This window comes from Python bivittatus, unplaced genomic scaffold (genome assembly GCF_059951505.1).
Source record: "Python bivittatus isolate LINGU-HERP-01145 unplaced genomic scaffold, Pbiv_v1 ctg000340_np1212, whole genome shotgun sequence".
NCBI lineage: Eukaryota > Metazoa > Chordata > Lepidosauria > Squamata > Pythonidae > Python > Python bivittatus.
The window spans coordinates 12,644,506-12,670,750 of record NW_028277056.1 but is presented as its reverse complement, the minus strand read 5'-3'; the positions used below and the strand labels follow the sequence as shown (position 1 = coordinate 12,670,750).

At 41.7% G+C, this 26,245-nt stretch overlaps 1 protein-coding gene across 4 annotated transcripts in view; it reads right to left on the bottom strand.

Annotated features, from left to right (window-relative positions):
* Positions 1-26,245, bottom strand: part of AMOTL1 (angiomotin like 1) — an 83,723-nt gene that overhangs the window by 28,222 nt on the left and 29,256 nt on the right. For 3 of the 4 annotated variants that reach the window (XR_015796084.1, XM_088140590.1, XM_088140591.1), the window contains 5 exons: positions 13,469-13,609; positions 11,032-11,944; positions 7,080-7,374; positions 4,366-4,510; positions 1,763-1,852 (listed from right to left, as the gene is read on the bottom strand). Coding sequence is in view for 3 of the 4 variants with exons in the window: in XM_088140590.1 (XP_087996716.1) it covers positions 1,763-1,852; positions 4,366-4,510; positions 7,080-7,374; positions 11,032-11,944; positions 13,469-13,609 (1,584 nt within the window). In the remaining variant the exon portion in view is untranslated. Of the gene's footprint in view, positions 1-1,762; positions 1,853-4,365; positions 4,511-7,079; positions 7,375-11,031; positions 11,945-13,468; positions 13,610-25,922; positions 26,182-26,245 lie in introns of those variants that run through there. The other variant, XM_088140592.1, reaches the window with a different exon arrangement.

Here is a 26,245-nt window from a genome sequence, read left to right as displayed (position 1 = left end):
TCAAATACCAGCCATAATGTGCCATATGTGACTGGAGTCTACTGGCAGATCCCAAGGCAAGTCTTGCAGCTGATCTGTAAGAATTGTAAGTTCAGCTCACTTCTCCTGCTCAGACAAAACCTTACGGTGTTCACCTCGTAGCTTCTTAGAAGCACTGCACTCTTTACGTGATTGCATCCATCTTTTAGGCTCCAGCGTATTTCAAAGCTGCCATCCTGCAACCTCATTGATTAATCCAGTTGGTGGGAACTAGTCAGGCACTTAGAGATCTTTCCCTGTCCTTACACTAAGTTTACTTTTTTCAAATTGGCCAGGATTAAATGAAGGCTATTCCACTGCAGATCTCTAAAATGTGTAATCCAACATGCATCCCGGGTGAAGAGTACATGGAAAGCCATCATGTCATTTGCCCCACACCACCATTGACTCTGGAGGGACAAAAAAGCACTTCTCTGTAGAACACACAGTGGTAGAATTCACAACTATAAAATGCATGGAAGGCTATTGTCTCAGGTGGCTTCCTAACAAAATGTGATAAACTTAGGAGTAAAAATGGAAATCAACATGATGTCTAAACAGAACCTGCGTGATCAGAGGCAATAGAGCTCTGAAGTAGGACAGGGTGATTGTCATCATTCCAGTACTGAATGAACACTATCCCCACTTTGTCAGGCTGAAAAAGTGGGAGGGGGATTTTAGCTAATTCTTCGTAGGAAGGGCTGAATTCATCATCTATCATTCTTCCTACAGCATCACATGGCATCTGTTTTTGGGACTTTGGAGAAGAGAAAATGGCAGTGGCCAGCCTATGTTGCCAGTTAGGGATGATGATGATGATGATGATGATGATGATGATGATGATAAAGTTGTTCCTGCCTGTTCCTTATTACTGATAAGTTGGTTTCTATTTCTTTTTTTGCACCTCCACAAATTTGATCTAAAAGTTCATACTCAAGAATTTCCCACCCAGTGCAGTGTTATTCTTTACCTATAAATGCACCTTGAAAGACCATTTAATATTACAATAAAAAGAGTTTATAATAATAATATAATAGTTGGAGTAATGGGATGCACTTCTGGCAAGGGAGATTAATAGAGACAGAGCCAAGTCAACTGTATTAAAATTAATTAAATGCAGTTAACATCATTTGTCCCCATGCATATAATAAGAATCCCTTTCTTTCATATTAAAAATTCCAACTTGATGGCAAAGGGCCATGTGAAATCCTGGAGTCTTAGATGCTTCATGGTGGTTCTAAGAGTCTCCTTTGGGCTGGATAGAGACCAGGAAGATCTGCAGGGATGTGGGGATCAAAAAGTCACGATGGTAGCCGTGCCTGTGTGGGCAATGCTCGCTTTTCAGCCCCACTTATAATTTACTCCAAAGCTGATGCAGAGAACATCTATATGTTGGGGGTGGAGAACTCAAATGTCCGTTGCACTTCTTAGCAAAGGCCCCACATTTAACAGCGTCATCTCTTTGGGTTCTGCATGAAGTTTGAAGGGTCCCAGGAGGTGAGAAGAACTGCATTTGTGAACGTCGGTGTGGGTTTCTTTCTTCCTCTCAGAGCTTTTCATTTGCATGAAAATATTCAAAGTGTTCACACTTCCCCCCCTACCATAAACTGCTACAACAATCTCCCCAGAAAAACAGGTCAGAAAAGAGAAAAGTTTTTGGGTGCAAATGCTGTTAAAAAATGAAGTTAAATCACACATAGGCACATTCCTATATATCTTCAGTATATATTAATGTGGCACTCACTCTGAGAGGCATAAAGATCCTCTGTTGCCTTATTTTCATGTCCCTCAAACTCTCGGCTGGCCAGTTGCCTATTTGCAGTCTCCAGTCGTTCTACACAGAAAGGAGAAAGATTTTAAGAATAAAAATACATAATGTGCGTTATGCTGAATGCTTGAACAATAAGAGGCAGGCCAACAAGGATGACATAAAAATACTTTAAAAAGAGAGATCCAGAGGGAGAGAGAAACTAAACAGCAGCAAGAAATGGGAGATCATCCTAGAGCAGTGTTTCTCAACCTTGGCAGCTTGAAGATGTGTGGAACTCCCAGAATTCACTGTCCTAGGGAATAAGGACCTACATCAGCGGTGGAAGTTCTCTTCCATAGACTTCAGCCTGTCTCAACTTTCTCCAACCCAGCCATACATCAAGGAGTGGACGTGGGAAGGCTGGCTTAGATCCTAACTTGGTGTCTATAAGATTCTTTCTGCTTATACATGGGGCTGAGCTCCAACAAAGGTTCTTATGGTGGAGAACATTCCTACTTCTGTCATGCCCCCTCCAGTGACTCATCACCTTATAACTAAGACAGAGTTGGGGAAGCACAAGAAGAGGGAGGGAACCAATGAATCAGTACAGGTGCCCTCTTTTTGCAATGGTAGTGAAAAAAATAAATGTAGCCACTGTGGAGTGAAGCTGCAGCCAATCATTTATGCGGTGGCTAGTCAAATAACAGATTGCTCTTCCAAAATCCAGTCAGGCAATACCTTTTGTAGGACCAGCCAAAAATGCATAACTCTGTGAGCAAACTTTTTCTTTCTCATTCCAGAGTGCAGGACAAGTTACAGGAAGGCAGATTTTGATTAGATGCCAGAAGAAACTTCCTAAGAGTAAGAACAGGTTGTCTGTGGAGCATCTACCATTTACCCAGAAAGATTATGGCCCCCCCCTTCACTGCTTGTCTTCAACTAAAGGCTAGACATGTACATGTTTGTGGATGTTATAATATGGATTCCACCCCTGAGCAGCGGGTTGCAATCAATAATATAAATGCCCCTTCCTACTTTCTGATTCTATACCTGAATTCTGGAGAACTTCAAACTATGTTTTACAATCCTGGCTCCCCCGAAACCATAATTAGTGCTAGCCACAAGTTTTTGTTTGGAGAAAATAAGTATCTAATTAACCGAAAGCAGAATCAATCTAGGTTTATAATGTTTGGGTCAAGTGACAGTAGATGGAATCATTAAGTACACATCTGCAACCAGGCCCAGAAAATCTCATCCATAATAACTTTCTAAAAGTCATGACAGGGAATGATCCATTTCCATTTTTAAAACTCCTGACCATCCCTGAGTATTGCAAAGCAAAAATGTGCATGCACACACAATTCATATCACTGGATGCTCACCTCTCTGGCTAACAGTAACCCAAATGGTTTTAAAAATATATGCTGCTGCTCAGCATGCACACGCACACACACACACACACCCAAATTACCCTCTTCTGATTTTGGAGCGAAATTGAAATACAATGATAATTTAAAAGCCCATCTATCTCTTAGTTGGTGTGATGTTGGCTTGTGAGATAGACTCTAGATTAGAGATGGTGGTTTGCACAGAATAGCTCAAGCATGCTTGGGCTACAAATGAGCTTTAGTTGTCTTTGTGGCATTCTAGTCAAAATGTACCAAAACTGGCCAGTTTCATCTTTACCATTAGCAGGGCATGCCATATGTGGTCTAATTATGACCTATTCTACACCTTGTCTGCATTACTAAAAAATGTCTGGTGAAAGCTTGGATTTACTAAAGTTATGATCATGGCAAAGGGTAAGACTGGTAAGTCCATCTAGTGACAACCATGGCATATGGGGGATTGGAAATTGGAATGTAAGAGGAATAAATGATAAAGAACATGCATTAAGAAATGAAGGGAAATGATACAAAAGTAAGTGACCTGTATGAAAGAAGTTCATTGTGGTAGTTTGATGATATTGAGAGAATGAATGATATAACAAAACAAATCACAAAACGAATACACATAGGAAGAGTGAATGGATGGAGAGGAAAGGGAAAATCAAGTTGTGTTTGGGTGGAAATGATTGATCTTCACAAAGAGAGAAATGAGATACTTAAAGCAGGGTTCCTCAACCTTGGCAACTTTAAGATGGGTGGACTTCAACTCCCAGAATTCTGGGAGTTGAAGTCCACCCGTCTTAAAGTTGCCAAGGTTGAGGAACCCTGACTTAAAGAACAAAAGACAGTTACAAAGCAGGGTATGGACATGGTGGAAGAGAAGATGCTTTGCAAGGGTAAAGCAGCTGTAGTGAATAACGCTGATATAAATGAGTCTTAGCTATGTTTCCTTTTCTTTTTCTTATCTCATGTTTTTAATTTCTTCATTTACTCCTTTTTACTCCTTTTTTTCTTTTTTTACTCCTTTCCATAATACCTCAAAGGGGAACAACGTAAAGCAGTGCTTCTCAATCTTGGCAACTTTAAGCTGTGTGGACTTCATGCTGGCTGGGGAATTCTGGGAGTTGAAGTCCATACAGCTTAAAATTGCCAAGGTTGGGAAACACTGGTGTAAAGGTTATGTATTTATATTAGAAGGAGAAGACATACCATGCAAGTCCCTGTTGAAATCATGGAGCCTCCTGATTTCACCTTCAAGCTTGTTTCGCATAGCCTTGTCTAGTGACTCTCTCTTGGTGGTGATTTTCACCAGGTCCTCATAAGCTTCTGAAATCCTCTGAATTTCTATTTCGAACTAGGATAAAGGAGAAACCAATATTCCATTAAAAGCTGAGCAGGGATGCATTTCAATCATTGGCAAATTTTATACAGTATTGAGAAGTCCCTGGCAACTGTAACACTTCTGTAATTTTGCAGAAAAAAATCTTTTACAAGCATGCCCAAGTGGGAATCCTTCCATAAACATAAAAAAATCTGAGTAATGCTGAAAGCAATCAGTTTCTCAATCACTGGAGAAATGTTTGAGTTGCCAGTGGAAAGCCTTGAGAACTTGCCAGAATGTTGGAGGAGGCTGTTTAGTAATATAAACAGAATAGGGAGATGTTGGGGGGGGGGATTTTTGCCTCCATTCTTACTTTTATTTTTATGTCTTTTACCCAAAATCACACCCCTAATTTCAGCCCCTTTTCAGACTGTTTGGGAGGCAGGGGTTGGGGGAGGAAATGGGAGCAATTCTCCTCCTAGAAGCCTTGGAGTCCCACTCCACTCCTCAGGTGCTGAAGATGCTCATATGACATGGTCCACCCATTCTTATCTTCAGCAGCTGCTATAGTTCATAGAAGCTGCTTTCTCCCAAGTTAGATTGCTGGTCCATCAACACCAAACATAGACTACAGACTCTGGATTCACAAAAAGGACTAAATCATTGACATATTATAGTTTTGACTTAGTGTGAGCATCCTAATTGCGTGTCAGTGCTCTGGTATGCATGTCCTAGTTGGTGCAATGTGGATAACAGAATGCTGGCTTGCAAGGTAGCCTCTAGATAGGAGATCCTAGCTTGCATAGAACAGAATTAGCACGATTGGGCTAAAACTCAGTTTCGGTTGTGTCATAATGGACAAAATGTGTCAAAACTGACCAGTCCTGTCCTTACAACTATTAAGGAAAACTGCATATTTGTACAGGTATGATTCCGGCTGCAACCTAGTCTGCTCTTCCCTTCTCTTGTAAAAAAAAAAAAAAGAAAGCATTATATAAAAGCCTTGATTAACCAAAACTGTGATGGGTGGCAGAAATCTACCACATTTTAGATAACATCATTTACCCCGAAAAGGAGTAACATGACTGATATGTGCAGGTGGGTGTAGAAGATTACTGTAGCGTGACATGTGAACCCAACTTTTGCAATTTGTAACTTGTAGTTTACGGCAGCAGTGAGCGGTCTTATAGTAGGTAGCCTGAAGTTCCAATTAACATTTTTTTGCAAGGCTGGGAGTCAGAAGGAATGCGACAATGATGCAAACAGAAGCCCAGCGGTTCCAACAGGGAGAGGAAAATCTCCAGGCCCCCACTCAGCAGAAGGATCAAGAAGCCCTAAATATAACATAACCACCTTACTACATTTGGAAGAGGAAACGCATGGCTATCTAAAGACACTCCATTTTCATCATGAGACCACAAAATCCAGAACCTAAAATTACATAACTATAGCCACTCTCCCAAACCAAGAATACTTTGCTGTCTCAAGTCATTATGCATGGACCATGTGCCTACTTGCTAAAAGCTTAATTAAGTTTTTACGTCAATAGACATATGCTCTGCACTTTTTTTTCCCCGGTAACTGTACTGCTTTATGTGTGAAAATGTACAGTTGGACATGCCCATGCCACAAAGCAAAACCTCCAACAGCCAGTTCAGGAAAGAAAATCTGGGAACCCCTTTTTTGGCCTGAGACGGCCCATGGCTATATAAACACTCTCTGTCAGAGGAGAATTTGGCAAGCGTTAGAAATAGGCTGTTGAACAGGAAGGTGGCTGAAGCGTTACAAAACAACATTGCAGGAATTGACTCTGGACACTGGTATCGCTCAGGCAACTGCAACACTATCATTCATTTAGAAAGCATTTGGAAGAATTCCAGACAGGTATTTTATGATAAATAACAACTACATCGACAAGGAGGAAAGGATAATATTATCTAAGGCCCCTCAGAGAATCCTGGCTGAAGTGAGATTTGAGTTGGATACTTCCCAGTTATTACTACACTACACAAATCGGTTCCAGTTTACACAAGTGCCTAAATATCCTTTCGACAAACAGATCATTTAGCTAGCCACTGTCTATAACCAGGATCCAGCTCCTGGAGATCAGTCTAGGCATGTTTTGAGGTTTTGACCATATACTATGGGCACCTCACAAAATGGTGCCACAAGAGAAGGCACATTCATGCATAAAACGTCTCCTGCAATGGTATGATGAGCCATAGCCCACCCGAGGAGGCAAAGTGGTGAGGCTAAAAGAGATGCCAGATGGAGTTCCAAAACAGAAAGCCATGCTTTTCCCCCTTCCCGTATCCATTTCCAAGAAGGTAAATGGAACAGGATTGGAGTCAAATAATTTATACAAGGCAGAGATGGGGTCTCAATTCCAAATTATACACATGCCTCCTAAATGCATATATCAAAAAACACCTTCAGTCTTGGTAATCTGCCCAGAACCTTTTGAGTTGGATGGGCTACAACCACGGTAAGATAGGTATGTGATAGATAGATAGATAGATAGATAGATAGATAGATAGATAGATAGATAGATAGATAGATAGATAGATAGATAGATATGGATCCTCTCTATTCTGCCACCCACCTTCTGAAGCTTGTCTGCTTTCTCATAGTAGCCCTCCAGCTCCTTCTGCAGGGCTTCATTATCTTCAGACAACATCTCCACCATTTGCTGGGCTCGCTGTACTATCGTGAAGGCATCTGGTGTGAGGGGCTGCTGGCTAGGCGGAGTTGCAGGCAGAGACTGTGATGCTGTGGCCATGGAGAGAGGCGGCAGAGATGCAGAGTGCAGGGGGCCACTAAGAGAGGAAGCCTGGGAGGACATTGGGCTGTGCTCCTGGGGTGCTGGCAGTGATGGAAAGGAGGACGCACATTGACGACTACAGTGGGGGAAAGAGGAATAAATTTTAATTGGATTATTTACACTTAAAGGGGCCAATTACAAAGAGTTTGTAAATAATTATTGGAATTACTGAAAGAATAACTATTTATAATATTTGGTATTGATATGAATCACATAGTGCGACTTTATGTAGTAAAGAAAAGAGGAAGATTGTGCAAGGATCTGACCATTTAACTTTTTACAACAGGAGAGAAAAAAAGAAAAGGAGAAAGAGGAGGTCAAGATAATAAAACACATCTATCAGCAAAGGCACTTTCGTGTTACTTAGGCTTCATCCAAAAACACTTGGAAGCCTAGAAATCTTCATCAGGAATTTCTTTAGCAGCTAAAATTGCAGCAAGAATAGCCCCCATCAGTTTTCAGCATGTCTCTACAACCATTTGATTTCTTTCATCATGTTTACACATCCTTGATTGTAGGTCTAGTAAAACATGCCAAAGGGGAATAAAGGGACTCTGATCTTATATTCTGAATAAGAAACTCCTTTTTACACAGGTTGGTGTGAAGTAAACATGCTTTAAAGGATCCTTCCAAAAATACATTCTTCGGGTTTTTCCTTTGAAGCAACTTCTTAAGCAACTGTCACTATTAAAAGTGTTATTTTACAGCAGTCTTTTGTGCTCTGGATGTGTCAGAACTTTAATTTCCAGAATTTGCTTCCAACACGGCCTATCTCGGCATTAGATGAGAAAGTCCATTGTAGAGAGTGGCTAATTCTCCCTCCTTTTATTACAAACCTTGTTTGCCTTTGAATCATTTCCTTCTTAATATTTATGCAATAATGCTGAACTGTGCAAGGAGTTCAAGATAATCTCATAGAGCAGGTAGACTGCTCTTAAGAACTGCCCTGTTTAGCCACCATTTGAAGTTACAGTGGTGCTGAAAAAGTAACTTTATGACCAGTCCTTGCATTTACCACTGATGCAGCATCCCCGTGGCCACATGATCACCATTCGGGCACTCTGCAACTGGCTTCCAACAAGCAGAGTCAATGAAGAAGCCAGCAGTAAAATCACAAGCCGTGGTCACATGTCTCACTTAATGACCCGTGGTGACTCACTTAATGACTGAATGGGAAGTGACGTAAGTCCATCACAGTCACATGATGTTTCACATAGGGACTGCGTCACTTAGCAATGGAGTTGCCGATCCCAACTGTGGTCACTAAGTGAGGACTACCTGTAGTTCTTTGCCAATTTTAAAAACATTTTCCCAGCCTTAAGACACAACCAAATGACATTTAGTTTCTTACTGAATGTTTTAAGTAAATAATTCTGAATCCGTGAGAGGCAACTGGCCCTACATAAAGGAAGCCGAAAACAGTAAGTCCTTATCATTTGCTGCTCACCTAGGGTGAGTTGCCACTTCTTCCAGGTGAGCTGCAAGTATGGCACAGTGGCTAGAGTACCATACTGCTTTTCCCTAACTGACTGCCCCCATACCGTTACAAAAACAAAAAACATCATTTGTGAAGTGCTTCCTAATTGGAAGGAGGGTACAGTTCAAGGATAGTAGTATTAACTTTACTCCTCCATGACTATTACTCAATAAAAATAACTCCCCACTGTACCATAAACAATCCCCCAGTTGATTTATTCTTTGCCTCAGGCAGAGATCTTTCTCATCACTTACTTCTTCCAAATGGAGATGCCAGAAATTGAACTTAGGACCTTTTACGTGGAAATCATGATCTCTCCCATTGAACTATGACTTCCTTTCAAATGTTCTGCCTTTTGTTATAATGAAAAACATGCAGCCAAGGTGGCAATGCAAAGTTAGAGTGAATAGGAACGCTATAGATAATCAAACATTAAAAGAATTAATGGTGATGTGGTTGAAACTCCAGCTCAGCTATCATATTTTTTGAATTATGGATCAACTGTGAACAGAGTTATGGAGCACAGAACGGTGCTAGGTAAAGCTATTTGTCCACACCAGGTTCTTGGCAAAATGGTCTTGCCCATTGTATAGTATTTGGTATCCTTGTATCTGGAGATGTTGGGATTAAGAAACATGGACTCAACACCACTGGGTTCTTCTTTCTTGTTATTATTTAACCCTTACAAACGTAATCACAGATCTCATGATATTTAGAATACAGAGGATGGAGACACTGGGGAAGCATCATGTTCTATATACAACTTGTAACTTCCAGTACATTGAATCCACATGATTAGCAAATGGGAAAACCCTAGGACAGAAAACGTCTTGCAAATATAATTCTTAAATTTTACAAGGAATGCATATATACCAGCAACCATTTGGCTGGTGCTGAGCAATCATCATAGGTCCCAATGCTTGGCTTCCACAAACAACTGTGTTGTAGGTTTCCACATCAGCTGTAACTTCCAAACTATCCTTAAAAGAAGCTTTCCCAAGAGAAAAAGCTTTCTCCAAGCATATTGGATGTCAGCCTCTACAATTCAGAGTCAATCAGCTGAGCATTTTGAGAGTTGCAATCCTACAGATCCAGGAGACACAAGATCCCAGGAGGTTCCTTCAGCATTGCTCCCACACTGAGTGCATTACAGTGTGTTCTATTTGATATAAATCAGCCTTCTCTAATGTGAAGCTATCCAGATATGTGGGCTTCAGTTCCCAGAAATCTCACCAATGACTCTGCTGGTTGGGGAATTCTGGGAATTGGAGTCTATACTGTATATCCAGAGGGCATCCAGCTTGGGAAGGCTGACTGGAACAGAACATGAATGGTGAGGTCAAGCTTACTTTCTCTAGACATAGCTGATGAAGTTAATCGAAGTCATTCCAATGTAGGGGCACCATATCTGAAGACATATCAAAGCTATAAACCTGTTTGTTCAGGGGCAACACAACATCCAGTATCAGTTTCACCATTTCTCCAAACCAAAAAGGATTTTCCCATTATAACACTCCCATTTTATTCAGATCAGCTTATTTGCCTTCCTCTATCCTAAAATTCAGACCCTGCTCAGAATTTCCTACAAGCAAGTAGAAATAAGGGGGAGAGAGATGTGTCACCAGCACATTTTAGCTCAGCTTTCTGATAATGAAGGACCATGACTTATTGTGTTTTGGAGCAGGGAGCTCAGGAACAAAATGGGTACAGTCCTGATGTAAAAGGGGGAAGGGCTATGTGGCACATGTAGCAGAGGTGTTTTTCTTGCTTTCCTCTGACTTTCTGAGGTGGGAAGGAGAGTTTTTTTTCCATTCCGAAGTTGCATTCAGTTTAGAGCTTGCACTACAATGGTTCAAAGTGCTCTGATTCAAATTGGTAGGAAGCTGCAGCATGGGTTTCCCACAACTGCTCCATCAAAGTTTAATGGGGTGGTGAAAAATGGAATTTGAAGACTGTAAAAAGGTACTTTTGAGGCCACAAGCAGCTTAAGATCATAGTGCCCACCACTCCTTAATCCTTTACTCCCAGATACACATTCACCACATCAAATATGGGAAAGCCATGTAGAGGCTGTATTATAGGAAGTGTACCAATCACACCCACTTTAGACCAGCTCCTGTTGCTGAGTGCTTTGCTTTATTTCGACAATACTTACATGTGCTGCATGTGTGTGTGTGTGTATACATACAGATGAATCATTGCCATAAATCTGAAGAAAGGCACTAAGATAAGATGACAGCAAGTATTCAAAATTACCTGGTGACACCATATTCTGGGGGAGCCTGATATCGGACAATGGCTACTTCACTCCGTGCTGGTTGTGATGCTGAATAGGATGGCTTTGTCACTTCTTGAATCGTTCCAGAGTGCTGTTCATTAAAAAACACCCCCGGCTCTTGACTTTTGCTTCCTGGAGAGGTCACCTGTTTGCTTTTGAATGGATAATCTGGAGGGGGCCCCCTCAGATCTATGCCTTTATTGGAAGCCTGGGAAGGGGGTGGAATGCTGGATTTGAACCCTTTGCTTCTTCCAGAGCAGGGAGGATGCTGTTTGGCCCCATTCCTTTCCAAGGAGAGCTGCATGATCCGCTCACTCAAGGAGCGCACGTGGCCTTGTTTCAGTTCCTTCAGTGCTTCATCTTTGTGGGCCTGTCCACTGTTAGCACGGGCCAAAGTTGGCCTCCCTTCTGTTTTAGATTTTGGACCAGAGCTGCTGGCCACATAGAAATTGGGCCCAACAACACTAGGCTGCTGACTTCTAAAAAACTGAGACTGGGCTTTGGCCTCTTCATAAGAAGGTAATTCTTCATTGTTCTGCTGAGTCTGGGAGCCTCTGGTCTGCTTCTCCATCACCGTATTATCCCCTTGATGTTCCTGGCCTTGTGGTTCCTGCCGTGCTGACTGCTGGACCATTTGTGGGTCTTCCGGCACAAGGTTTTCTGCAGAAGAAGACAGGGTGCTGCTGGCAGTGGAGTTGTTCGGTCCTGCACTCCCCGTAGCTTGGTGCTGGAGAGCCAGCAGGTTCATATTCTCATTCGGATTGCCATAACGCAGCTCCTGGATCAACCGCTGCAAAACAGTGCCCGGGGCAACATCCTCCGAACCTCTCATTTCCACCTCTGAAGCCTGGAGGAAGCTTGGGGGGTAGAAGGTGCACAAGGGGTCTTCAGCTGAGGCCCAGGTGCCAAACAGAAAGAAAGAGATGGAAAATAGGTAAGAGCTGAGGCCATTTTCATTACTGCAACTTTCAAAGACAACAGAAAAAATTACATCATTGAAAGTATTAATTGGCAGTTGGTTCTGGTGAGGAGTTAAGAAGTAAGGCCACTGAAGAAGCATTTGAAATGTGTCTGGTCTTCCCAGTTTAAAGTTTCTTTGAGACCTTTTGAAACAACATTTCATCTTCACTCTATACTACCCTCCAATACAAGGATAGAACTTTAACTACAGGATGACATTTCATTCATGGACTGTTATAGGCAATTTAGTTCTCAGGGTTTTGGCGACTAAAATTCACATGGACATTTTATGTGCTATGCTTTTCTTTTGTAACAGGATTTATTCTTGAGTAATTTTTCTACAGCATTTAAATTGTTTCACATTTACCCTGCTGCCAGTGAGGATTTAACGGATTCTTGTTCTTTCTTTATAGTATCTACCAGGTTTTATCAACTTTTTGGGTTGTTTCTGATAGAACACCATTAAAACCATACTGAGCACATTCTGTAAAGGGTAGAAGGTGGAGAATTGTGAAGAATTAAAGGAGAGGGAAGAAATTATGAAAAAAATAAACTTTTTTTATCATTCCCCCTGCTGCTTTCCCTGACTGTAAAAACTCCCTCAGCTGAGCTTGTCTCCTGCTAACTACGTGGAAATATCTACATAGTTTTCTTGGTAACTGTACAAAAGTGGTACACCATTGGCTTCTTCCAGGGTGGGTTGGGGTATCCAGTCTAGTTTACAGATCTGAAATTTCATGGTGCTTTCCCATCTAAATGCTAACCAAGTCTGTCTGGGCTTAGCTTCTGAGCCTATCCATGGTAAGAAAGGTTCTACAACCTGAACTGAGCAGCCATCTTTTTATTTTTAATGACTTGGTGTCTTCTCTATCAATGTGCCTTCTTAGATTCCTGGCTAAAGTCTACAGGTACCAAACTGCTCCTAACTGATCCAAAGATGGCCCTCTCTAGTCCCAACTAGCGCATTAATACCAAATTGCTATCACAGAGGTGTAATTTCATATGCACAATTGGATCCTATGATGGCAAAGAAGTTCAAGTCTGGTGAATTAAAATAATATTTCCCTTTTACTTGTATGCTCTTTCTCTATACACAGAGAAAAGGAAAAGGTGGGAGACCTACTCTGAACTTGCTCCCAATTTTATAACGGTTCTTTTTAGTGCCCAGGACTGGACATAAGACTCCAAATGGGGTCTGACCAAGACAAAATAAGAGTGGAATAATTACTTCCCATGATCTACCTGCAATCCTGCTGCTAGCCAGTAATCTGAAAGTAATCATTGTAAAGAAAATACAGGGAAGCAGCTGGAACATCCTTCCTGTATGCGTTGGGATAAAACTTCCATCCTCCCAGCTGGCATGGCCAACAACAAAATGATGAGAACTGAAGTCCGCGTTTCCGAAAGGGCACAGGTGGCAGAAGACCAAGGTAGAGATGAAGTACAAAAACTCACCTTCAGTATTATTGACTCCCTCTACCATTAATGGGGAACCATCTTGCCTATTGCCAAACAGATGAGGATCTGTATTAAGACAGCCAGTGCCTTCCAGTACCTGCAGAGGAGTACTGGAAGAATAGCAGATCGATGGGGGGCCTATGGAGAAATTAAAAAAAAAAAGAGTTATAAAATGTATTTATTATTTATTTGATTTGTTAAGATTTCCTCCAGGAACTGAAGATATCTCACACGGGAAGCTCTTCTTTTATCTCCACAACAGTCCATGAGTTGTTCAATTCAAGGTGCTGGTTATCACCTTTAAAGCCCTACGTGGCATGGGACCAGGTTATCTCATGGACCATCTCACCCCCATTATATCGACCCATCCCAGCTGGTCAAGCAGAGGGGGTATGCTGCGGACCCCGTCGATGAAAGAATGTCAACTGGTGGGGTCCAGAAAGAGACCCTTCTCTGCCATGGCCCCCACCCTATGGAATACCCTTCCCCCAGAGGTGAGACAGGCCCCAATTCTCTTGTCCTTCCAGAAAGCAGTCAAGACCTGGCTCTGCCAACTGGCATGGGGTGAGAAAAGGGGCAACCAACCCTGGGGGCAGCTAGCACCTTGAAGACGCTCCCATATGTTAACATCTTATCGATCACTAGCATCTTGGAAGATATTATTATTTATGTATATGTTTGGTTTTACTGTATTTTTATACTGTTTTATTGTATTTTAATTAATATTTATTTGTTGTTTTATTGTAAACCGCCCAGAGTCACTCCCTCATGAGATGGGCGGTGTCTAAATTCGAAATATAAATAAAATAAATAAATGAGGTACGCTGAGCTGAAAGAGAGAAAAAGCACCATCCAGCTCAAATTTCCCCAGAAAGTTTTTATCACTAAGGGTACACTTAAACCTGGATCTCTACAGCCAGCCCCAGTCCAACACCTTTACCACTACAGCAAACTAGTTCTCTTAATCACTACGCACACTTTAAGCAATACTGGATGTGTAGACTAACTCCTGAAAGGTCTTCCAATATGTACACTCTCAAGCTTTTCAGATGTCTGCCCACAGCTGGATTGTATATAGAAATATATCTGACCCCAGTGAGAAAGAGCCATCAAACTGAACAACACAAGAATTTTCATCCAAGGGATTACGAGCACATAGTTTTCACGTAACATTAAACTATAGTTTGTGTGATCATGGCTTACTGAACAACCTGCTAAATTATGATATTTATTTATTACATTTCTGAGTCTTCTTTTCAACTTCAGTCAAAATGACTGTGGCTTAATATGATTGCTGAACCTAATCAGACACACGTTGGTAGCAAATATCCGCTTGAGACGAAGAATATTGAAAAAGCAATCGTGTACATTTTTGTGTGGACAAGATTTGACACGCACTTAAACAAGACCATTGTCCTTAGAAAAGGTGGCCAGCCGTGAAATCTGAATCCATTTCCATAAACATTGCAGCTAAACCACTCCACTGCCTCTAAGCCACCTGCTTCTATACAACCCTTGTGTTAGTTTCAGATCTTTCAAAGCAAATATCTATAGCACAAGTACATGAATAAGCCTCAGGCTTCTTACTTTCTTCTCCTCTTTTTGGGAACAGGAGAAAAAAATGGCAAAAGTTCATTTATGCTTTTAAACAGACCATAATTCTTTGTTACATTCCAGCTTTGGGAACTGGGGTTTGTTTCAAACATTTTCAGCACAAACCAAGGTACAAACTCACAGTTTGGTCCCGGTTGCCATGGGGGAAAAAATATTCTCACTAAAATCCAAACTTGGGGAGACTGAGTTTTATTTAAAGGGAGAAGTAAAAGCTTCTAATGACCTCTCACAACCATGAAACAGAAGGGAAAGTAGGAATGCTCCACTGATTACTATTCAAAACAAGCCACAGGACCTATGATTGCTTATACAGTCTGTTTGCTTGAACATAAGCTTTACACCAGGACAGCATTCCTTGAAAGAACACAGAGGACAAGTATAGAAACCAGCGTCCTTGTCACAAGGGAAATGTAGTATCCTGCAGCTATGTAATGGCACCATGCCTGACGCCCCATACTCATTCCAGTGCTGAAGTTCCCGTTATCTATAAATGCTTCCTGTTTTCTAATGTCAAAAGAGCTACAGCTTCCATGGCCTGTCTCCTATAGCTGGGGGCTGCATTATTTTTTTCTCAGTCTCCAAAGACTGCTGGGGGGTTGGTGGTGTTGACAATAAAAGTTTGGCCCTTCTTTTGGCATCCGGGGGGAACTAAACTGGGGTCAGGTAAAAGTGAACAACTGTTTTAATGCCAGCCTGGAAAATGTACACACCAACACACATTGCACTACTGTAATTCAGCAGTCTGGCTGAACTTGGGGAACTCTAGCAGCTGTAAAAAAAGGCCTGCCATTTGCAGGTTGCCCATTCCGGCTCAATAAAAAGCAGTAACCACAGATGTTTTACAGAGCTCTCCAAAATAATTACCTTCAAAGGTTAATGACTGCTCAGTCCTGAATACAGTTCCCTGGTCATCAGGATTCTTATTCCTTTCTTTTTAATTCTACTTTAATTTTTCCTCTTAATCTAGGTAAAATAATGTAATATTTTAAATGTTAAGTTTAAATTTAATAATTTTAATAATTGAATGTGCATGCTTTCGCTACTATGTGACCATGATAATAAAAGGAAATGAAATATTTATGCAAAACAGTTTTCTTCTAGATGCATTAAATCAGTAGCATCCACGGCCATATGTGTGTATGTCAAAACTTACAAGGTTGCAGGGCTTGGACTGTAACCCTTGGACCGCCATCTTCCAGATTCGACCTCCCCCTGTGGATGCCCCTCCAGTATATGACAGCTCCCATCCTTCCAATCAGCGTGGAACCTAACATTATTGGAAGGCACTCAACAGTGCTTCAGAAACTTTAATTCTCCTCCTTTTCTAATTAAAAAGCAATAAAATATAAATTTTAAAAAAATCTCCCTTTTCTGCCTTAGTGGGCTATATGAAGCAAATTTACAATGTTTTTATAAAGCATTGGTGCAGGAAAGCCATTTTAACCACTGGAAAAATGATTTAAGACTGTATTTTTTGTACAAGCTCTCTATGAAAACAGACCAATAATATAGCGAACGCAAGGAAAAATATTGCAAGAGGCTTATGTCCCCAATACCCCAACCCTCAAAGTGAAACAGCATATTTTGTATCAGCCTCAAATTGCAACCTCTGCTGAAAATACGCTCTTTTGATTTGTCTGTTATGGTAAACATTTATGTTTGGTCACCGGAAGATTAAATAAGTCTCTAGAGCAAAATTGTACAGATCGCATTCTCTGGTTGTGTGAAAGAGATAACAATGGCTTTGAAAGTTCAGCGCAGGGCCAAAGCTGACAGTCCTGATTACATGCACGCATACAAAGATGGAAGTCATCTTTACTACGACAAGCCCCCCCACCCCAAAATTTTAGATAGGGAAGCACCATCTGATCATTTGCCAGCGATGTCAGCAACTCTTTTTGCTCTGTGCCAAATTCTCCCCCTGCAATGAGCAAGCACCAAATTAGCAAATGTTCAGTTGTCTCTGCTGTTTTTTTTATCCCAGTGGGAATTTTCCTGTGTGCATAACAATGCAGTAAATTAAAACACTCTTCTTTAGCCTTAATCTAGCTCATTCCCACACATCACTACGCAAACACACAGAGACAAGCAAAATGCATACACTATACCCCCTCTGCACACAAAATTTGGGGCAAACACACATCTCACACAGATACACAAAACTCTGGTAAAATGTATACCACATCAGTGCAAATGAATTAACAAAGGCACATATTTTTTTCAAACAAACAAGAAAATATATGGATAGAGGGACGGACGGTCCCCATTCTTCAAAGATGCTTTCTAGCACCCCTTTTTAACCCGCCCATCCCAAGATGCTCTCTACCATCATCAGATTGCAACGTACCAAATTCACAACACACACACACACACACACAAATAATAAAAGTCAATTGGGGCAGTGTGCTTGTTGGATACTAAAGGAAGTTTATCTGTGGGACAGAACATGCCACTGTTCATCCTATTTTTGGTGATTGAATCGTTTGCACACACGTCACATCAAATAGTGGCTAGCGCTAGTGAGTGCGTCATCTCTGATTCATTCCTTTCAAGAGTACCTAACCTTAACTGAAATATCTCTCAGTGGATCCAATTCTGCTGAGGCTTGCAAAACAATCAAGCCATGTAATTCCATTTCATCAGGGCTCAACCTTGGCAACTTTAAGACGGGTGGACTTCAACTCCCAGAATTCCCCAGCAAGGCTGGCTGGGGAATTCTGGGAGTTGAAGTCCACCCGTCTTAAAGTTGCCATGGTTGAGGAGCCCTGCATTTCATCAAGCCCAATGTCTGAGTACTGCTATTCCTAAAGTAGAAAATTCCATCTCTCCAGTACGTATGGGAGCACATACACACACAACTTTGGAATCCTGAATTTCAGGTAAGGGCACCCTTTGAGCAGCAGAAATAGATCCAGATCATGAAAAATCAAGATGTCCACTAGATGACAGAAAAGAGAATTTTCCGTATCTTTTTGCTGCCCTCTGGCAGTTATCCAGATTTTTGCAGCCCAGATTTGGTACCTCTGAACAGAGGGCTGCAGACTATTTGGGGGATAAGGGCAATGATGCAAAGGGAATAGGCCTGTCCCACATATGGGAGGCTGTGGTTTTTCCAGGTTTTGGGGGGCGGGGGTTGGAAAGGCTGTGGTTCAGAATGGTGCCAATTTTCAGCAGTGGCAATCAAAGGAAACTCTGGAGACCCCATGTAGCAGGCCTACCCGTTAGGCCACATTGAAACAAACTGAAAGCAGAAATGAATGAGTTTCTTGCTTTATAAAGTTGTCCTTCCACCCTGCCAGTCACTCTACAACCACCCATCATTTTTTTCCTTCTTTCCTTGACGTAATGGGGCAAGATTTTTTTCTACACCATTGCTTCCCCAGCTGGGAATTATGCAACGGGTAGCCTAGATTACCATATGGAGAAATAGATAATGTTTTCAGGAGAAGGTTGCTGGAGATCTTCAGACAGAGGCTGGAGGTGGTGCTCTGTCAGAGATGCTCTAATGCATCTTGTACTGAGCAGGGGGTTGAACTAGGTGACCTCTTGGGTCACCTCCAATTCTAGGATTCTATAAGTAAATCCAGCTCAAGTTGACTCACAATCCTTTTTCTCAGGATTTCACTTTGGGTGTGGGATGGCTCATTGTTTAGGCACCAATTTGCTTTCTTCTGTTACCGTATGGATAATGAGATAGATATTAACTGGGGAAACTTCCACAGCTAAATTAAAGAGCCGGCTCATTAACATACCTGATTCTTTGGAAAATGAATGGTACCAGCTCCCCACTATCCATTCCCCTAAGTATATGGAGCAAAATCTACCAATTTTAACCAAATTCTCACTGGAAGGCTCTTAGAGTAGGTACACATCCTCAAAAATAGTTTATTGGATATGGCTATCCACAATGACCACAGCTACAGGTGAGATACAAAAACTTCTCACCCAGTCATAACCCTGATCTCAATCCTCTCCAAATCTTGGCGGTTATCAGCTGAGGGTTCTCTCCTTGGTGAGCTAAACAGCAAGTTTTTTTTACAATGGAAGATGGGGAGACTGGTCTCACTCTTTCCATATTGCAATCTTCAAATTACTGCCCAATTCAACTGCCTGCAGTGACTATTTCAGACGGGTGTGCAGTCCTTTGGCTCCAGATCCCAAGAGATGATTTGGAGCATGAAAAATTTCATGGCTGCCCTCCATGGTGGCTGAGGGGAAAAAATATTGTTGCTTTAAACACTTGTACCCAAGTGTTCTTTCTGCAGCCAATGTACTCCAAAGGAATTGAATTTGAAGCTTGGCAGAGCCCTAGTATTTATCAAGATACACTTAAAAATGGACATAAAAGCATACAGAGATTTAACAGCTAGGGTGTCTCTCCATTTTCAACAGGCATGCATCTCTGAAAAGGGAGGGATATTTTTCCATAGGACCTTAAATTAGTTGATATTAACTTAAATTAGTTGATTAAATTACTTGATGTTCTAGCTACCATAGAAATTAAAACTCCTATATCAGTAATGTTTTGCTTAGCTTTTCTCTCAAGGTGACTTCACAGCAAGCTTTTAGCATATCTGTACCTGGACAATCTTTAGATATAACTTTCGCACATGCCAGATAAACTCACCAACGCCACATGGGTGCAAAGAAAAAAAACAAAATATGGAAAGTATATCTTCCCCTTGCCATAGGAAATTTACACATCAAAATGTAACAAGCACACAGGGGCATTTCACAATTTTAAAACCGTACTTTATATACTCAACACTATCATGAAAAAAATAAAATCTCAGGCAAGCAAAGAACACACAAACCATTTAAAACATCTGGTACCTGCTTTCATTCACATAGGAAAGCTGGAGTTTTTAGGATTTGTGGATACCCATTTTCCTTATCTTTTGGAGAATCACAAACAAATGCTCAGAATGATGTTCAGTTACCACTCATGGGAGGGTTGTCTGACTGTCCAGGTATCCATTGCCAAAATTTATCAAGGAACTTCCATGGTCACATATGAAAGGTCAGGTATCAGCCATTTATGAATACCTTCTGTAACGTATTTAAAAACCAATGGTCTTCCAATTTTTGGTCACATCAGGGAATGGTCCCAAAATGAAATAAATGAAAGGGCAATTCACATCATGGCCATTAAAAAGGCTGTGGAACAGATAGGAACCCGGTATGGTAATGAGGGACGGGCCTAAACCACCAGGGATAGCAAGATGGTTTGACAGAAATCGAGAAAAGTACCTGCAGGAACTTTTCTTTGGGCATTCCAGATTCCCTGCCCTGTTTTATTATTTTTTTAAATATATTTTTTAAAAACCCTGTGAAATTGGCCTTTTGCATAATAAAGAGCCCTTCTCAGGAATCATCTGGGTTTACAACAATGCTTCTGGGATTCTCATATACATGGTTAGAAAATAAGAGGTTAGATATTCTGTGAGATTGCCCACAACATGCACTAACAGTCCCAAATGTACTACAGACCTCAAAAGGTTGCCTGCTCCAACTTCGAGCGTTCTAGATTCTATGGGAAGCTACTAGAAGACTAGATCTTATGTTGTAGAACATCCCATTAAAAATTGACTTCCTAGGATGAAGGCTGTCAACTGATGTCACACCAATGGGAACAAGAGGACTGATAAATTTCTACATTTAAACAACTGAAAATGAAGGCTAACTAGACTGTGTTTATGTCCTGGCCTGACTGGGATTTTCCTGGCTATTTATTCCAGTTTGGGCATTACAGATGGTTTAAAAGTCCCCATATGTGGAGGTGTATGGAAGGTGTTGGAAAGGTGTTCTGAAATCTGGTCAGGGGCCAGCTCCCAAAATACCTCTCTGAAATCTTCAGTGCCAGACTTAAATAATGCTGAGGCTCACCAGATTCAAGCAATGTTCCCAGTGTATATGCAGTGTTAGCTTAATTATATAAATACATGTAACTACGTGTAAATAAATGTAAAATATGCAGCTGAGTTTCTTTATTTTGGACTTCTGACCTAACTGTTTGAAAATACAGTAAGCTTAGAGCTGACTCCTTCCTCTTCCTGCCAGAACTTTAGAACTGAGCTAGCTGGCTCAGTTTCTGTACTTTAGTGAGACTCCCTGATTGTTGCCTGCCTATTCTGGTATCTGACTTCCAGCTTGTCCATCACTATGAAAACAAATGTCTTATCCTTCATCCGTCCATCCCTGAACTGGATCTCAGATTCAGCCAGCCTTGGAAGAAGCCAATGGCCTACATCTTTTAGTACAGCCTAAGTTGAAACCGACTCTTGAATTCCATGCCAAAATCCAAGTTTTATACCTTTCGTGTAAATTACGTCCAACTATGCAAATTACCTACTTGTGATTGCAGGTCAGCAAGATTTACAGATGCAGACAAAGGTATTGGTTCCCCTCCACTTTTTTCCCCCAAGAATCCCAATTTGCCATGAAATAAGTTGAATCTGATACAAGTAAATGGCATCCATGATTCTTTATTCCACTGACCATAGAGCAGACCCTTTGCCTTTGATGTATGACTTAACATATTCTTGTAAATAATAAAACAAATGAAAACAATTTGTTTATTATTTAGCTTTTTAAATTTATTTAGCTCCCCAATAACACTCCAGTCTCCTAGAAGACTGCCTGCCATCACCTAGCTTAAATGCATTCATACTCACAATGCAATCCCCTAAGCCACATTATACAAAGCACAGAAAAAGAGCAAGGAGTAGTAAGCAAAAGAAATTAAAGGGAAATAAAAGGAATATAGCTGAATTAGCCCCATTCACTATTTCTCTCCATATCCTTCTCTCCTTGCAAAGCATCCATGTTTCCACTGTGTCCATATTCTGCTCCATCCACTGCCATTTGTTCTTTAAACTTCTCACCTCTTTCTTGAAGATCTCATCAACTCCATCTAGCAAGGACCTTCTCGGTCTTCTCCCTACTTTCAACCCATTCTCTCTTCCTTCATTTACTAGTTTTGTGGGGCGACCTTCTGCCTCTATGTATGCTCCAAACCACCTCAACACATCTAGCTTGTCTTTGGTTTATTTTTCAGAGGGGGAGGCATGCTTGCATGCAAAGCATAAGCCTGCAGTTTCCAACTCTTTTTCATTTTCCAGGAATGCCTATGAGAGGCCCAGCAGCCTTCTTGCAAACGAAGAGGGTGCCAGAAGATGCTTGAAATTATTTTTTAAAAAATCAGAGCCAGGTGGGAGTAGGGAGTCTGGCAGACACCAAATGGGGGGAGGCATCTAAGCAAATACTTTCTATAGTCTAAAAGGCATTTTAAAGCACTTATTTTGATGCAAGTCAACAGAGCTTAACTTCTAGAGTTAGCAGATCTAATCCCTGGCATAGAAAAGTTAATGAGGAAGATACCTAACTGAGACTCTGAAGGGCCTTTACCAGTGAGTAAGCTAATTCTACATTACATGGATCAGTGACTTGGCAGCAGGCTTCTATACAGGAGTCAATTGATTTACATGGTCACTCAAGAAGTGCAATAATTTGGACATATGGAAACACCAATTTATATCATTTCTTTCAAAAGAGGCCCCTTTTTTGATGGTTGAAATCAGTGGGTTATATCCAACTAAGTTAGCTGCATCATTTAGGTCTCAGAGGAATCAGTGGAAACTAACTGGAACTAATAGTCTGAATTCAAGCCATTTATTAAATAGTCGTAATTTAATTCAGCATGCAGAGCAGACTGCACCACTTTTTAACTAATTCACAGGCAGTGCTCTAAATTGCTCTGGATCTCTTTAACTTCACTTGCAGTTCCAGCATCAAAGAGTCCGAAAGTAAATAATAGGAAATAATAGGTGTATGTGGTATTTGGAGCAATCCAACACAAACTTTGCCTGCTCTTTTCTCTCTCCCTCTATTTACAGGCCTTTTGCCAAAGAAACATCTTTTAGGATAACTTACTTTGAATTGTACAGACAGTTAGCTCTATTATTGTTAACACCACATGTGGTTTTTGTTATACAAACCACACCATTGTCCTTGGAGAAGTGTCAAGTCCCACACAGTTGGGAAGACCAAAGAAAATAGAAATACACAGATATCAGTATGGTCTCCAATGCTAGTTTGGGGTAAATACAGAATCTTGGAAACCGTCATAGGAATTTCCCCATCTCATTTATTACAGTGAATTAATTAAGGCAGAGTCTTTAAATACTTTGAGATGCTTTTCCCCTAGATTTTTCCCTACCTGGGCTGAATTGTCATTTATAAAATAAGCTGTCAATTGACTCATCCATTATCTCTTCCCTTTCTTTTCCCGCCTCCCCAAAATCTCTCACAAGAAGATAGGTATTTACAATTGTAGGTGGGGAAGGGGAAAGTGGCAGATAGCTTAGCTTTCTTGGGCTCAAGAATAAACCAAGATGGATAGTGTGTTGGGAATTAAAGAGATTAATGTACAGAAGAAAACAATGACAAACCCAGATTCAAATTCAAATTTGCAAGATCATGAAGAATTAGGATAACTCAGTTGCAATATAGTTCCAAATAATCAAAGTGTTCCCTTTCATACTGCTGTATGGCTGTGAAAGACGGATACTGTGAAAGAGCTAGAGAATGAAGTTATGATGCCTTTAACTTGGACACTGTTTGGACACTGTTACTAAGAGCATCATGGACTGCAAGGAAAAGCAATCAATCTGGTCTGGCCTGGCCCAAATAGAGGTTGGTTGTTCCCTTGAGGTGATCACCAGCAAGCAGAAACTCACATACTTTGGGGAAAAAATGATTATGCTTAGCAAAATTAAGGGAAAGAAAAAAATTGGAAAATAATAGAGAAGGATGAGTGAGACATTTTTGCATTGTATATAATATTTTGTATTGCACATAAATTTAAAAGAGCTGGTCCACACAATGCTTGCTGTAGTTGCTTCTTCACAGCATATAGTCAGATTTAGGTAGAGATGCTTGTCTTTTTTACCACATTGTTTCATTATGATATATTTATTAAAATATCTTAACTCCTTTTCTACCAAGGTCAGATCATATACTTGTCAGAGGAAATTATTTAAATTTCCAGCTCTCTGTTATTATACAAGCACACACCCTTCCTTCTGCTGGAGGGACAAGTTCTACTCACCATTTTGATATCACTTTCCTGTCAGTTCCAAAGCATGCAATAACAACTAACTCTTATGTTGTCCATGCGCTAAACCAGTGTTTTTCAAAACTTGGCAACTTCAGGATGTGTGGACTTCAACTCCCAGAATTCCCCAGTCAGGATGCTGGTTGGGGACTTCTGGGAGCTGAAGTCCACACTTCTTGAAGTTGCCAAGTTTGAAAAACACTGCACTAAACCAGTGAGTTAACTGAACTGCTAAAAGCACAGTTCAGATCCCAGGAAAAAGGACAGCTAAGGAGTTGCAGATAAATGCCCCCATGAAGCACAAGTGTCCGTTCACTGTACAATCACCTCTGCAACAGTCTGCAACTTCCCTGGTTTATTTCAATTAAATCAAAGGAATATATCAGGAGGGAATTCCTCCTATGGAGCTTTCCATATCAGGAGGCAGGGAGGCTGAAGCAGAGCATAATAAAAAGGGGTAACAGCAAGTTCTTTTTCCACCCTATTTTGACAATAAATTAAGCTCACCTATACTGGCCAAATACATTCTAAAGAAATGGTAAAACCCTGTTTTTCAAGAGAAGAAAATTTTTCAGGAACTAGAAGCCTTGATTACTAAATTCCACTGTAGTTCACGAAAGATTATGCCCTTTAATAAAATATGTTAGTCTGCAAAGGTACTACCAGATTCCTTCTGATTTTTTACTGTAAATTTGGTAATTGAAGATCAATCTATCCCTGAATAAAAAATTATTATTGAATTAGGCGTTATTTTCTAAACTCTTACATCCATATACGTAGACAGAAACATACACAATGGAAGCTAAAATCACCTTCTCTAAAGCAAACCCCCAGTCCATCTTGTTGGGAACAACTGCTTTACGACCTTTCCCTTCATCCTGGCCATGCCTTTCCCATCAGCCTGTTGCAGCCGCACTACAAAGTTAGGGGTCAGAAGTTGCTTTTATTTTGATTGAAATGCTAACCTTATTTGAACTGTTTTATCATGCCCACTTCTCTATCCATAATTCCTGTCTCCTTCCTTGCTCCACTCTTTGGCCAGCGAGTGACCACTGCATCGCTCTTCAGGCAGAGACTTTGTATTACTGTATAATTATTTGATTTTGAAATATGCTTCCGAAGCTATTTCTTTGCCCGGCTCTTCTTTCGTGGCCAGTGGAAGGATCCAAAAGCCCAAAGGGAAGTTTTCTAGAAAGCGAGCGTGCCAGAGGACGGGGGAGAACCTCTTCTACCATCTGCCAATATGTATCCCAGGAAAAACGAACCGCTCTGGCTGTGGGGAGGGCTATGGTCAGGCGGGCTAGGCGGGGTGGGGAACCCTAAACCGGGTCGGGTCGGCCCTTTCCCCCTTCATCTCCGCAACCGCAACCACCGGCCCCTTTCCAACCGTCCAAACAGGCGCACGCACTGCTGTCGCTCGCGCACCCGCCTCCGAGTTTCCCGGGGAGCGAACCGGGACCCCAGCTGAATTTAGCAGCCCGTCCACCCGTCTCCAGCCAGTCCTGCCCGGCACCGTCAGTCCCCTTCCCCCCCATCCCCAAAATGGGGGAAGGATTAAGACAGGCATAGAGAAGGCTGCTGCTAGGGCGCAAGCGTGCAGCTCTGACAGGCTGAGGTGGTTTCCTGCGTTTGGCATCCTCCGAAGCGGGAGGGGGAGGGGAGGGGGAGCGAGCCCGCACCACTTCCCACGCCGGAATGATCGGAATGCTGGAGCTTTTTTACCTACGGCTGCCCAAATCATAGCAACGTCTCTGGGTCCTAAGGGTGGCCCATGTATTCGCCGCGGCGACCAAGGTCCCTGGGCAGAGGACCGTCCCGAACCAGGCTGCTCCCTCAGACGCGGCGCCGGAGAAGGGTCTGGGCTTGGCAACGTAATCCGAGCCGCCGCGACGCCCACCCACGCGCGCAGCTCGGAAGCACCTCGCCTCCGGCGCTGGCCAGGTCCTAGCGCGCGAGGCTCCGTTCCGCAGGCCGGACGGCGGACTCGCCACTGCCCGGGCGTTCCTCGTACGCGCCGGGTGGGCGAGATGAAAGCGCGGGGCGGG